Consider the following 13438-nt stretch of genomic DNA (forward strand, 5'->3'; position numbering starts at 1 on the left):
AAACCCGATGGAACCCATTAAAGTCAATAGGTTCCATCAGGCGTTGATGTTTCCCATCTTGCAACAAACTGAGCTTCCGATATGTTCATTGTTCTGCTCCTATGATAGATTTAAAGCTATACAAGCAGCAGTCTACTTAGAGTGCTGTGTATCATCCAATCAAAAATGCTGGATCGTACCAATAGTCGTTATGGGCAGGGAAGAGCTGAATTAGACTTATTTTTACACACACATATATATATATATATCTAGATATATCCATCCAATCTGATTACTACAACCAGTGTGTAAATAAGCCCAGATCATCGTCCCGATTATGAATTATACACCTGATTGGAGGACAAAATAACCAAGTCTCAAGCAGGCCATTGACATAAGAAATTGTTCATTTGACCGACATTTCACCTACTTCCCCATAAACCATACAGGTACATTATTTCTATGGAAGTAATAAGTGGTCAGGACACTAGTACTACATATATTGTGCAAAAAAGAAAAAAAAAAAAGGCTGTCCTATGTCAGTGAATCCAGGGAGAAAAACTAGTTGAATCCATTTGTCATATCCTTTGCTACTGACCAAAACATTATGGTCTTTGTCCTATAAAAGTGCACATACACCCATAGATCTTAACAATAAAAGGGCCATGGCATTGTGAGCACCTTGGAAGTCCCCATTCATTCCATTGTGAAAGCGATCAGTATAATTCAGGATACCGAAATCTCAGAATTATAGTCCCACTCTTGTGAACATTGAGGATCTGAGCTCATCAGAACTCACAGCCATTCTCCTCAGAAGTGTTTAAAGGGCTCAGTTTGGCACCGATTAGACAATAGCTGCGAGTGGTCTATAATTTGGGAACATGAATCAGACTAATAAAGTTCTTATTAATTGAAACAGATTTGGGTTTCTAAAAACTTCTAAACAGTAGGGTACTCAATAAAAGCTACAAACCCCTCTAATCTGTGACATATTAAACCTGTTTTGAGTAGGACAAGTCTAATAATAAATATTTTATAAACCAATAATAGGACAAGGAAAAGCATCCTGCTTTATACAACGTCATAATAGACACTGGATTTGAGACAAGGTTTAAAATGACAGATAAAGACAAGACGGGGAAAAGTCCATTTGCTAGAGTTATCGCTCATAATCCTGCAAGTACCAATGAATGGCACTTTGGTCCATCATACTGAATCCATCATGATAATGGAGCTTCTGAAGACTTCAAATTAACTTGTCCACAGAGAGCTGTGATTATTCCTATTTCTTTCTTAACTTTAACTTCATTACTGTGACCTAAATGTAACAGAAAATCTGCCACTTATCTAAAAGACCGTCTGTAAAGAGCCGTGAAACCGTCCATCCAACGTCCTCTGGGCAGAATTGATTCAAGAGGACAATGACTAGAGACCGTCACATCCTCAGACTACAGAAGTAACCAATTTCTCTCATTTATTGACTTACGCCTCATTACTGGTCAACAAGCAAAGTAACAAGCAGAAACTGGTACAGTCTACTATAGATTTTCATACAACTGACTGAGCAGAAATATTTTTAGGGCATGGTTTTTATTTAGGTCAATCGAGTAGGATCAATATTTGCAATTCTTCTAACAAACGTCAATTGTCAATGCAAAACAGACTTTCTAAAACTTAGACAAACATGCCGCAGATTTTAGGAAATTAAAACATTAAAGAATGATATAGAAAAAGTGTCTTCTGATCAATTATGAATGTTGATTGTAGTGAATAAAAAATGGTTAATGCCAATATGGATAGCAAATGGGAAAAACTAGATTACATCCAAAAATATGGGTCCCCCCCCACCCATTTTCTTTTTTATTTAAAAAAATAAAATAACCTGTTGTTTTTTTATAAGAAAATAGTCAATGTTTTCATAAGCATATAGATTGATAGTGTGAGAAATAAGAGTATAACTAAAATTTTAGTTCTACTCTTATTTCTCACACTATCAATCTATATGCTTATGAAAACATTGACTATTTTCTTATAAAAAACCAACAAGTTATTTTATTTTTTTAAATAAAAAAGAAAAGAAGCTTAAATGAAGTGATTAAAGCACCATGCGCCAAAGATTAAAAGCTCCTACAGAGCGATTTCCTAAATGGATTGCGATTTTATCATTTTACACCGGCGGCTAAAAATAGGTTTGTAAATGGTTAGTGACTGAAGAGATCTCAGGGTAACCTTATATACAAGGCAGTTCCTGACTGTAAAGACATAAGTTCTCAGTAGTGATGGAAAATACAGAGCCGAACATAAACCATGAGAAGGCTGAAACCATGCTAACACTGTAACGAATGTAAATCTATACTAGTTCTTCACAGCTAGAAAGAGAAGGCACGCACTCACCTTTTCTCTCAGATCGCTTCTTCCGTCTTCTTTTAAAACGACGCCTGACCAGGCTAAAAAGGTTCCCCATGTTACAGGTACTAACCAAAAGAGATGCCATAGTAAGCGAAGGTCAGAGCACTAAAACTGACAGACTGGTTAACCGGGTACCAGAGTCTCTTTATAGCAAGTAGCAGAGCGGAGCAAGCAGTTAACCCCCTATTAACATACCACATGCCCTCCTCTGCATGAGGTCTCACTCTTCCTAGTGCAATTGACTAAATGCAAAATGCTCTGGAAGCAGAAATTCATTTCTATTAGCCACGAGAAGCCCATGTGACCGTTAACCCTCTAGTGCCATCATTCATATCCTAAGCAGCCCCAGAATGAGGACTTGCTGAGTGTTTCAGCATCATATAAATGCCTGTAACGAAGCATTGGGGAACATGGAGAGGCTCAACATTTCCTTCCAATTCATTAACCCATTTCACATCTTTAATAAAACGTTGTGCTGCTGTACTACAAAATTATTTAATTTTGCAGATTATATTTTTATTTTTTACATTTATTTAACTTTATTGCAGGAATCAGCACACTTAAAGGTTGTGATCTGTTCATTGTTTTTATAATGTACGCATTGAGGTCCTGTCACAGATTGTCTCATACAAACACATTCGGCGAAAGTTCAGGGGGATTACGTTGAACGTTATCTTAAAGCCCCATGCACCCAGCGCACCCTAATATTTTGCCGTATGACAGATACTAGAAAAAAAAGTTTTGTCCTATACCACGTGGGATACTATTTTTCTTATAATAGTATGGGAGCCATTGAGCGGCATATTCTTAGAGGAATACATTACAGCCTTCCATCGAAGGTATACGGAGAATACTCATGATGTATACCTCCAACGAAAGTAAAAAACAAAATTTCAGAGCCTCACATGAATTCCCATTCATGTTCTACTACATTAAATATGGATTCAGACAGTGGCCATAAAAAACACCACATCCAAATACATCAGCGACTGACTGGATTTAACATATACAAGTACTATCGCACCTATACTAAAAGCCATCGATCAGTGTCAAGTAAAGTCCTTTGATTTCAGGAAACTACACAAGCCTTTACATAAACATTAACTATTTAAAAGAGGGAATAGTAACACAATTTCTTATAAGAAAGCAGAATGCCATGTTCATTATGCTACCAATAGCCCCTGCGAGGGCAGGAGGCGGAGAAAAATCCAAAATACAACCACTACAAAGACTGCAATTTTGCCATGAATGAAGTCCTCCACTGACACTACCAGAATGCATGCTTAAAAAACCACATAGCAGAGATCAGGCGTTCAGTAAAGTCAGATTTATATGTACATGTCAAGGAAAAGCAGACAATTATATATAAAAAGCATATAACCCACAGAGACCAGGAAAAACAAAAGACGCACCCCACTCCACCCCATGACTGAAGTTAGGGTTACAATGAATGGACCATGAATATGCTTTCATAAGTATTTACTCTCATAAAAGTGAAGGTTCACTTCTGTTACTTTACGGTAATTGCCGTTTATGCATTTCCCATTTCTTTAACAGACTTAATAGGGTATTCCCCTCAGACATACCAGCAGGTTGGACCCTTTTGTTCATATAAAAAAAATACTTTAGTCTCATAAGAGATGGAACCAATTACAGTTGTCTATTTAAGAAAACCCATTTTGGAATACCCTATTAGGGAGTTCAGAGATAGACTTGAGCACCTAATTCATAAGTTACATCAATAAGTCAGAGCAGAGAACACCTAAGTCTCCTTCTCTGGAGGACTCTGATCATTTAATTTCAATATGCACCATGTAATGCTTCATTTCCCTTGTGGTGTTGCTGCAAGGGAATTGAACACTTGCTGCAAGTTTCTCCACAGATTACAGCTAATCATTGGGAGACCCAGCTACAGGACAGCCCATGTCCAGTTCAGGAAACCCTTCTAACGAAAAAAATAAATTGTCCAAAACAAAAACGACTCATTTAAATACTCAGCGTTCATCTTAAAAGTATGAACGGGAAACGAAATGATTGTACAGTAGACAATTTTTTTCTTCATTTCTTTTACAGAATGATATACACAAACTTGATTAGATTTGTTTTTGTTTGCAGCTGGCTGTAAAGCTTTTTTTCTGTTACACTCAGAACAAATCACATAGCACTGGGAGAAAGAAGTGTATATTTCATATACAGAATGGAAGGGAAGAAAAGTGAGACATTAGCGCCATCTACTGTTAAAGTAGCAAACTATTTTTTTTTCTTTGCAGTAATACTTTTAAATGGAAAAGTAATATTGTATGAACAACAGTTGACTCAAAGTGGAAAAGAGGCTGTGTATTGAGAAGTAGGATTCAGGGTAATACCACTATTTCCAATTTCTCTGGGAGATTATATAAATATATATACATACATATACGCACACACACACATTATATATATATATATATATATATATACACACACACACACACACAATTTTTTTTTATTTTTTTTTAAAAGGGGCTGTGTCATGACAAACATTTACAATAGTTATAAAAAGTTTGATAGATGTGGATCTCAGCTCTGGGACACACTTATCGCCCGAACATAATTCCCATAGCAGTGAATGGGTGCAATGGAACAGCATAGCACAGCGGGCTACGACATTTCCCTAACTCCTATAGAAGTGAATGGGAGTTACGGCATAATCGTATAGCGCAGCGAATCCTGTGGATATGGCATAAATGTCTGTCATGACAACCCATTGAAGGTTGAGATTTAACAATTAAAAACAAAGCAGCAACAATACAAGGACAATTTATCAGACGTACAAAGTAAACGTGGTAAGAAATTAGATTTCTAGGAGCCTATGGGTGTATTTACAGGGCGTGGGTTCGTGGGTTAATCAATGTTCTATCTGCATATTTCTTGCCAAAAGTAACAGTTTCCAAGAAATAAATGTAGGAAAACCAAAAGAAGAATTTTGTCCTACTTTCCTTTGCTAGCATCTGTTCCCCTTAGGCCCTATTCACACGACAGTGTTTCAAAAAACGTCCCTCACACGGCCGCAGTAGGAACAGTATGCCCCAAATTGGGCTATTCACAGGACCTATTTTTTGACAGCCCAGGAAACCCGGCCGTCAAAAAATGGGACATGCCCTATTTTCGGCCGTTCTCCCGGCTCCCATAGAAGTCTATGGGGCCGGGTAATACACGGCCATCACTGGAATGTGTCCCGAGTGACAGCCGTGTCTTCCGTCGCTCACTCTCCTCCTCACAGTGCGAAGTGCACGTGAGGAAGAGGATATTTTTTTGTGCTCCCTGTAGGAGCGGAATCCCCAATTCCCGGCCACAGGTTCGGCAACGCTGTGGCCGGGGATTCCGCTTCAGAAGTGCCTGACATCACATATATGGACAGGGGGGGCCGTGTGTGGCCCTATCTGCAGGGGGGGGCCCGTGTGTGGCCCTATCTGCAGGGGGGGGGGCGTGTGTGGCCCTATCTGCAGGGGGGGGCCGTGTGTGGCCCTATCTGCAGGGGGGGGGCCGTGTGTGGCCCTATCTGCAGGGGGGGCCGTGTGTGGCCCTATCTGCAGGGGGGGCCGTGTGTGGCCCTATCTGCAGGGGGGGCCGTGTGTGGCCCTATCTGCAGGGGGGGCCGTGTGTGGCCCTATCTGCAGGGGGGGCCGTGTGTGGCCCTATCTGCAGGGGGGCCGTGTGTGGCACTACCTGCAGGGGGGGGCCGTGTGTGGCACTACCTGCAGGGGGGGGCCGTGTGTGGCATTATCTACAGAGGGCAGTGTGTGGCAAAAAATGTACAAATGAAATTCATCCGATTTTAAAAACTGACAAGGGGGAAAAAACTGATGCAAAACGGGTGAAAATTTCAACACGGCCCAGAACGGATGCAAAATGGCCAGGAAAAATGGTCCAAAACGGCGGTTTTTAAATCGGCCGACACTCGGACCCTGTCATGTGAATAGAGCCTTATTGGCAAGAAATATTCAGATGTAACAGACTACAACTACAGCAGTCATAGCACTCAATAGGCTAGTCCACACGTAACAGATTTGCTGCGTATTTTCCATTAGGCAAAGTGGCAGTAGCTGCAAAGTGAGTGAGATTTAACAAAGGTCATCTACATGCTGCGTAAGATACCCGATCAGAAATTCACTTGCAGTGCATAATTTTAGTTCCACAGCATGTCAATTATTGCTGCAGAAAGTGTACCCATTGCCTTTGTTTTTCTGATGTACGGTGTAATTTGCTGCGGAAATGCTGTGGAATTTCTTACAGGGGGCGGAAATTACATCACAGGAAGAAGAAATATCACCATCACACAGCACTTGAAAAAACGCACCAAAGAAAGAAAAAAAAAAAATGCAGCAAAAATCTGCACTCTTTTTCCAAGTCAAAAAAACAAAACAAAAACATGAATGTCTGCTAGTTGATGCATTAATTTTCTGCAGCAAAACCATTACGTGTAGACAAGCCCTTAGAGGCAGCGATGGAGAGCTATTAGGCTAGGCTCACGCCAGCATTTGCCATTCTGTTCCGTTCCATCAGAGTAGCAGAACAATGGAAAAACCAGAAGCGTCGGTTCAGACACAGGCGGCCAATAGAACCCATTGACTATTGGGTTCCACTGGGATTAAAGGCCCTTTTACACCGGCCGATGCAAAGAGTGCCGATCATTTGCTCCTGTCACACGGGGCTATGGATGGGGATGAGCGGTTGTTACTCAGATCGCTCGTCCCCATAGAGAGATGTGCTGCCGACAAAGTTAATATTTCACTTTTTTAAAACTATACGACCAGCAGATCGAGCGTTTGCTTGTTCATCTGCTGATCGCTCCCCTGTCCCCTGTTTGGGCAATTATCTGCAACGAGCGTACTATGAACGCTCATCTGCTCGATAATCGTCCTGTGTAAAACCGCCTTAAAGGAACAGTGTCACCAAAAAAATTTTTTTCATGTCAGTTTTATGTTAGTGTTTTATTAAAAACGTTTTTATTTATTTGTGTGTTTGTGTGTTACTTTTTTCTATTTTTTCACTTTTTCTTCCCTATGGGGGCTGCCATTTTTTTTTCCATTTCTGTATGTGTCGGTTAACGACACATACAGACATGGAATACGGCAGCCACAGTCCCATAGGGACTGCGAACGGGGCCCGTCCCATCCACTTCTGTGTACGCCGTCTGTGTGGGAACGGCGCATGCGCCGCTCCCACACAGTCCAATTTTAAATGCGCGCCGTCCGGCGCCATTTTCCTGTGGACCGGAAGTCGCGGCCGGACAGTAAGATTACTACTTCCGGTCGCGGCTTCCGGACTTGTGCACTTGGACCAGCGGCAGCAGACGGAGCGGACGGGCCGGAGGGAGCCGCGGCGGCAGGAGCAGGTAAGAGATTTCTATGTATGTTCGTGTTTGTGTGTGTTTACTACTGTATGTAAACCTACTACACGGTGTGTTAGCTCAAAAAATGGCGACACAGTGTAGGAGGTTAGACCGTTCAATCCCCTCGTTTATCCCGGCACTAGCCAGGATAAAGGAGGGGGGGGGATTCCAAGAGCTCACTAGAGCGAGTGCTTTTTTCCAAATTTTGCAGCAAAAAGCAATGTGGTTGTTTTACCACATGCAATGCTGCAATTTTGGGAATAGCTCCATCTAGTGACCAGCACTGGGAAATATTATATATTAGAATCTAATTTATAATATTTCCTGACTCGTGAAAAAAATAAAAAAAAAATGTGAACAATGTTTAATCACCTACACACTAAATGTTTAACTTAAAAAAAAAAAAATACATGTTTTGCTGGCAACACATTCCCTTTAAGTCGGGGTGTCAGTGAACAAGGCCTTGTAGGTGTATAGAGATCTTCCAAAAACGCATAAATCAGCTGAAATTGCCAGTTCAGAATATACAGTGAAGGAAATAAGTATTTGATCCCTTGCTGATTTTGTAAGTTTGCCCACTGTCAAAGACATGAACAGTCTAGAATTTTTAGGCTAGGTTAATTTTACCAGTGAGCGATAGATTATATAAAAAAACAAAAACAGAAAATCACATTGTCAAAATTATATATATTTATTTGCATTGTGCACAGAGAAATAAGTATTTGATCCCTTTGGCAAACAAGACTTAATACTTGGTGGCAAAACCCTTGTTGGCAAGCACAGCAGTCAGACATTTTTAGTAGTTGATGAGGTTTACACACATGTTAGATGGAATTTTGGCCCACTCCTCTTTGCAGACCTGTAAATCATTAAGATTTCGAGGCGGTCGCTTGGGAACTCGGATCTTCAGCTCCCTCCATAAGTTTTCGATGGGATTAAGGTCTGGAGACTGGCTAGGCCACACCATGACCTTAATGTGCTTCTTTTTGAGCCACTCCTTTGTTGCCTTGGCTGTATGTTTCGGGTCATTGTCGTGCTGGAAGACTCAGCCACGAGCCATTTTTAATGTCCTGGTGGAGGGAAGGAGGTTGTCACTCAGGATTTGACGGTACATGGCTCCATCCATTCTCCCATTGATGCGGTGAAGTAGTCCTGTGCCCTTATCAGAGAAACACCCCCAAAACAATGTTTCCACCTCCATGCTTGACAGTGGGGACGGTGTTCTTTGGGTCATAGGCAGCATTTCTCTTCCTCCAAACACGGCGAGTTGAGTTAATGCCAAAGAGCTCAATTTTAGTCTCATCTGACCACAGCACCTTCTCCCAATCACTCTCAGAATCATCCAGATGTTCATTCGCAAACTTCAGACGGGCCTGTACATGTGCCTTCTTGAGCAGGGGGACCTTGCGGGCACTGCAGGATTTTAATCCATTACGGCGTGATGTGTTACCAATGGTTTTCTTGGTGACTGTGGTCCCAGCTGCCTTGAGATCATTAACAAGTTCCCCCCGTGTAGTTTTCGGCTGAGCTCTCACCTTCCTCAGGATCAAGGATACCCCACGAGGTGAGATTTTGTATGGAGCCCCAGATCGATGTCGATTGACAGTCATTTTGTATGTCTTCCATTTTCTTACTATTGCACCAACAGTTGTCTCATTCTCACCCAGCGTCTTACTTATGGTTTTGTAGCCCATTCCAGCCTTGTGCAGGTCTATGATCTTGTCCCTGACATCCTTAGAAAGCTCTTTGGTCTTGCCCATGTTGTAGAGGTTAGAGTCAGACTGATTAATTGAGTCTGTGGACAGGAGTCTTTTATACAGGTGACCATGTAAGACAGCTGTCTTTAATGCAGGCACCAAGTTGATTTGGAGCGTGTAACTGGTCTGGAGGAGGCTGAACTCTTAATGATTGGTAGGGGATCAAATACTTATTTCTCTGTGCACAATGCAAATAAATATATATCATTTTGACTGATTTTATTTTTTGTTTTTGTTTTTTTATAAAATCTCTCTCACTGGTAAAATTAACCTAGCCTAAAAATTCTAGACTGTTCATGACTGACAGTGGGCAAACTTACAAAATCAGCACGGGATCAAATACTTATTTCCTTCACTGTATTCTGTTGTATTTACTTTAATGTCTCTTACTTTTACCTCTGCCCATAAAACCTATTAGAGCACAAATCGACAGACTAGGTTACCCTCTTATGAGCCGGAGTGGAGAGTAGCTAAGCAGCAGCGCCCGTGTGAATCTAGCCTAAGAAAGATTGTTTTGTGGTAGAACTCATCGAATTGTGTAAACTAAATTATTCCAAAGAACTTGTGCAAACAGCATATATAAAAAGGTTGATAAGAAGCTGATCCATGGAAACAGGTTATCTGTGAAAATGATCAGGGCTGTACAAACGAGTGATGCTCTTTAAATTAGGGTACTATCCCACGGGCTATTTTCAGCCGTTTTTCGGGCCGTAAACACCCTGAAAAACAGCTAAAAACGCGGGGACTGAACGCTTTCAAACATCTGCCCATTGATTTCTAATGGGGAAAAAGGTCGTTCCGTTCCCATGGGGTGAATTTAACGCGGGCGTTTATTTTTTTTAAACTGCCGCGGAAAAAAAAACCGCCTCGTAAAAAAAAAGTGCATGTCACTTCTTGAGCCGTTTATGGAGCAGTTTTTCATGGACTCAATAGAAAAACAGCTCCAAAAAACGGCCGTAAAAAACCGCTAGTTTGATTAAAACGGCTGAAAATCAGGGAGCGGTTGTCCTTTGAAAACAGTTCCGTATTTGAAGACATTTTGTTAACCGTGTTAATGGATATATATATATATATATATATTTATTTATTTATTTATTGCAATATACACCATACGGCCAGAACATTAACACTATCTGCCTAGTAAATACTGTGTAGGTCCCCCTCATGCCACCAAAACAGCCCTGACCAGTCGAGGCATGGACGCCACAAGAACTCTGATGTTTTGTGGTTTCTGCCACCAAGACGTTAGCAGAAGAGTTTTTTTGCGAGGCGTGGCCTCCATGGACCGGACTGGTTTTTGCAGCATTTACCACAGATAATCGATGGGATTGAGATCTGGGGAATTAAGGCCAAGTCAACACCTTATACTCTTTCATGTTCCACAAACCATTCCTTAACAATTTTTTGGAGTGTGGCAGGGTGCATATTCCTGCTGAAAAAGGCCACTGACATTAGGTAATAGCGTTGCCATGAAGAGTTGGATGCGGTCTGCAACAATATTTAGGTACGTGATACGTGCCAAAGTAACATCCACATGAATCCAGGACCCAAGGTATCCCAGCAGAACATTGTCCAGAGCATCACACTGTCTCCGTCGGCTTGTTTTCTTCCCATGTAAGAAAACATGATTCATCAGACCAGGCCACCTTCATCCACTGCTCCATGGTCCAGTTCTGATGTTCACTTGCTCATTGTAGACGCTTTAAGCGAAGGACAGGGGTTAGAGGCACTCTGGTCTGCGGCTACGCAGCCCCAAACGCAGCAAGCAGAGATGCTATGTGTTTTCGGACATCTTTCTATCGTAGCCAGCTGTAACTTTCTGCAATTTGTGCTACAGTAGCTCTTCTGTAGGATCCGACCAGACAGGGTAGCCTTCGCTCTCCACGTGCATCAATGAGTCTTGGGCGCCAAGGACCCTGTTGCGGGTTCACCGGTTGGCCTTCCTTAAACCACTTTTGGTAGGTACTAAGCACCGCATACCGGAAACACCCTACAAGAGCTGCCGTATCAGAGATGATTTGACCCAATTATCTAGCCATCACAATTTGGTTCTCGTCAACGATCAAATGCTTACACTTGACCACCCACTTTTACTAACTTCAAGATATGACTGCTCACTTGCTGCTTAATATATCCTACCCCTTGACAGACACCATTGTAACAAGATAATCAATATTCACTTCACGTGTCAGTAGTTTTAACACCTACCCACACCACGACGTAATAGAATGACGTGGTGCAGGGGGGGGGTTGACATTTGGAGCGGGCTCACTCGCTAAACACGCTCCGTACGAAGGTGTCAGCTGTAATACTAAATTGTGCTGTTCCTGGCCGTTTAACCCCTTAGCTACTGCCAATCACTATCACAGCATTTAAGACGTAGAAAGATGGGAACGTCCACAGTGCGATCGGTGGGTGCCAATGGTGGTCATGGCAGCCCAGGGGCCTAGACGGCACTCAGGTCTGCCTTGGTTAGTCTCCTTTTAAGTCCTGCCTTACAGATTTAACAGGAGCCTGTAATATAGTGACAATATACTGCAATATCTCAGTATGATTCATCAGACCAAGCCATACCTCAGTATTGCAGTATATTGTACCACGACTAATAAAAATGTGTAAAAAAAAAAAAGTCTAATGAAGTTTTTAGTAGTGTAAAAAAATAAATAAAATTAATCCCTTAGTGACCACCAATACACCTTTTGGCAGCGGTCACTAAGGGGCCCTAGACTAGGCTGCCACCTTTTCCTGGCAGCCTGGTCCAAGTCCTGCACCGATGCTGGGAGAGTATGGTGTGTTTGACATAGCAAGCAGGGTAGCCCGCTCTATGTATTATCAAGGCGTCACAAATAGGCTTCTACCTGGCTATAAACGCTGCGCCTCATGACTTGCACACTATCCCTCCATGTTTCACACACTTGCACCCCATTATTCATTTTTATTGAGGCACTTTACTTATTACTGCCCCCTATATTTCACTTATATTATTATCACTTGCACATACACTATTCATTTATTATTTTTTACCACACATCCCATGCACTACACGCCACACCCCTCTAGACTAGTGGGAGTGGCTATTTAATGCACCCGTTCACTCTCCATCAGCGTTTGACCTGTCTGCGTCCATTGGTAAGTATGGCCTTTTTCTGTGTTTTTACCTATGTCAGACACCTGCTCCAACTGTAGCGATCAACATTTAACCCCTTAAATGCTGCAGTCAGTGACTGCAGCATTTAAGTAGTTTACAGAGGGAGGGAGCTCCCTCGGTCACCCATCAACAGCCTGTAAAGGCAATCGTGGGCCTCCGATGCGGTGCCATGGCATCCGGGGGCCTAACAAAAGGTGCCCTGGCTATATACCTATTAAGAAATGAAGGTACACATATATGGTTTCGCTGCAACCGCAATGACCCAAACAATAAAGTTAACAATTTAAACCGCAAGGAGACCACCATTAAAAAAAAAAAAAAAAAACCTGGAGGGATTGCTATTTTTTCCCCCGTTGCCTCCCAAAAAAAAGTCATAAAAAGTTAATCAAGTCTCATGAACCCCAAAAAGTACCAATGAAAACCAAGTTAAAAAACAAAAACAAAGTTATGGCTCTCAGAATGCGGCAACAAAAACACAAATGTGATATTTAACCCCTTCCCCCTGCTGGCATTCTGGGCCCTAATGTCCAAGCCATTTTTTAGATTTTTCCATTGTCACATTCGAAGAGCTGTAACTTTTTTATTTTTGCGTCGGCATAGCTGTATAAGGTCTTGTTTTTTGCGGGACGACTTGCAGTTTTTATTGGTACCATTTAAGAGTAGATGCGACTTTTTGATCACTTTTTATCACATTTTTTTTAAGTCAGGATTAACAGAAAACAGCAATTTTTCCATTGTTTTTTATTTTATTTTTTACGGCGTTCACAGTGC

General features: G+C 41.7%; 1 protein-coding gene across 4 annotated transcripts in view; it reads right to left on the reverse strand.

Moving 5' to 3' along the window:
• The window catches only part of ADARB1 (adenosine deaminase RNA specific B1), a 128250-nt gene that overhangs the window by 42180 nt on the left and 72632 nt on the right, over positions 1-13438 (reverse strand). The window contains exon 1 of one of the 4 annotated variants that reach the window (XM_075829699.1): positions 2374-2627. The exons of the other annotated variants lie outside the window; for them this stretch is intronic. Within the exon in view, the coding sequence (XP_075685814.1) occupies positions 2374-2473 (100 nt within the window). The 5' untranslated portion in view covers positions 2474-2627. Of the gene's footprint in view, positions 1-2373; positions 2628-13438 lie in introns of those variants that run through there. 4 annotated transcript variants of the gene reach the window in all.

This window comes from Rhinoderma darwinii, chromosome 6 (assembly GCF_050947455.1).
Source record: "Rhinoderma darwinii isolate aRhiDar2 chromosome 6, aRhiDar2.hap1, whole genome shotgun sequence".
In the NCBI taxonomy this organism is placed as follows: domain Eukaryota; kingdom Metazoa; phylum Chordata; class Amphibia; order Anura; family Rhinodermatidae; genus Rhinoderma; species Rhinoderma darwinii.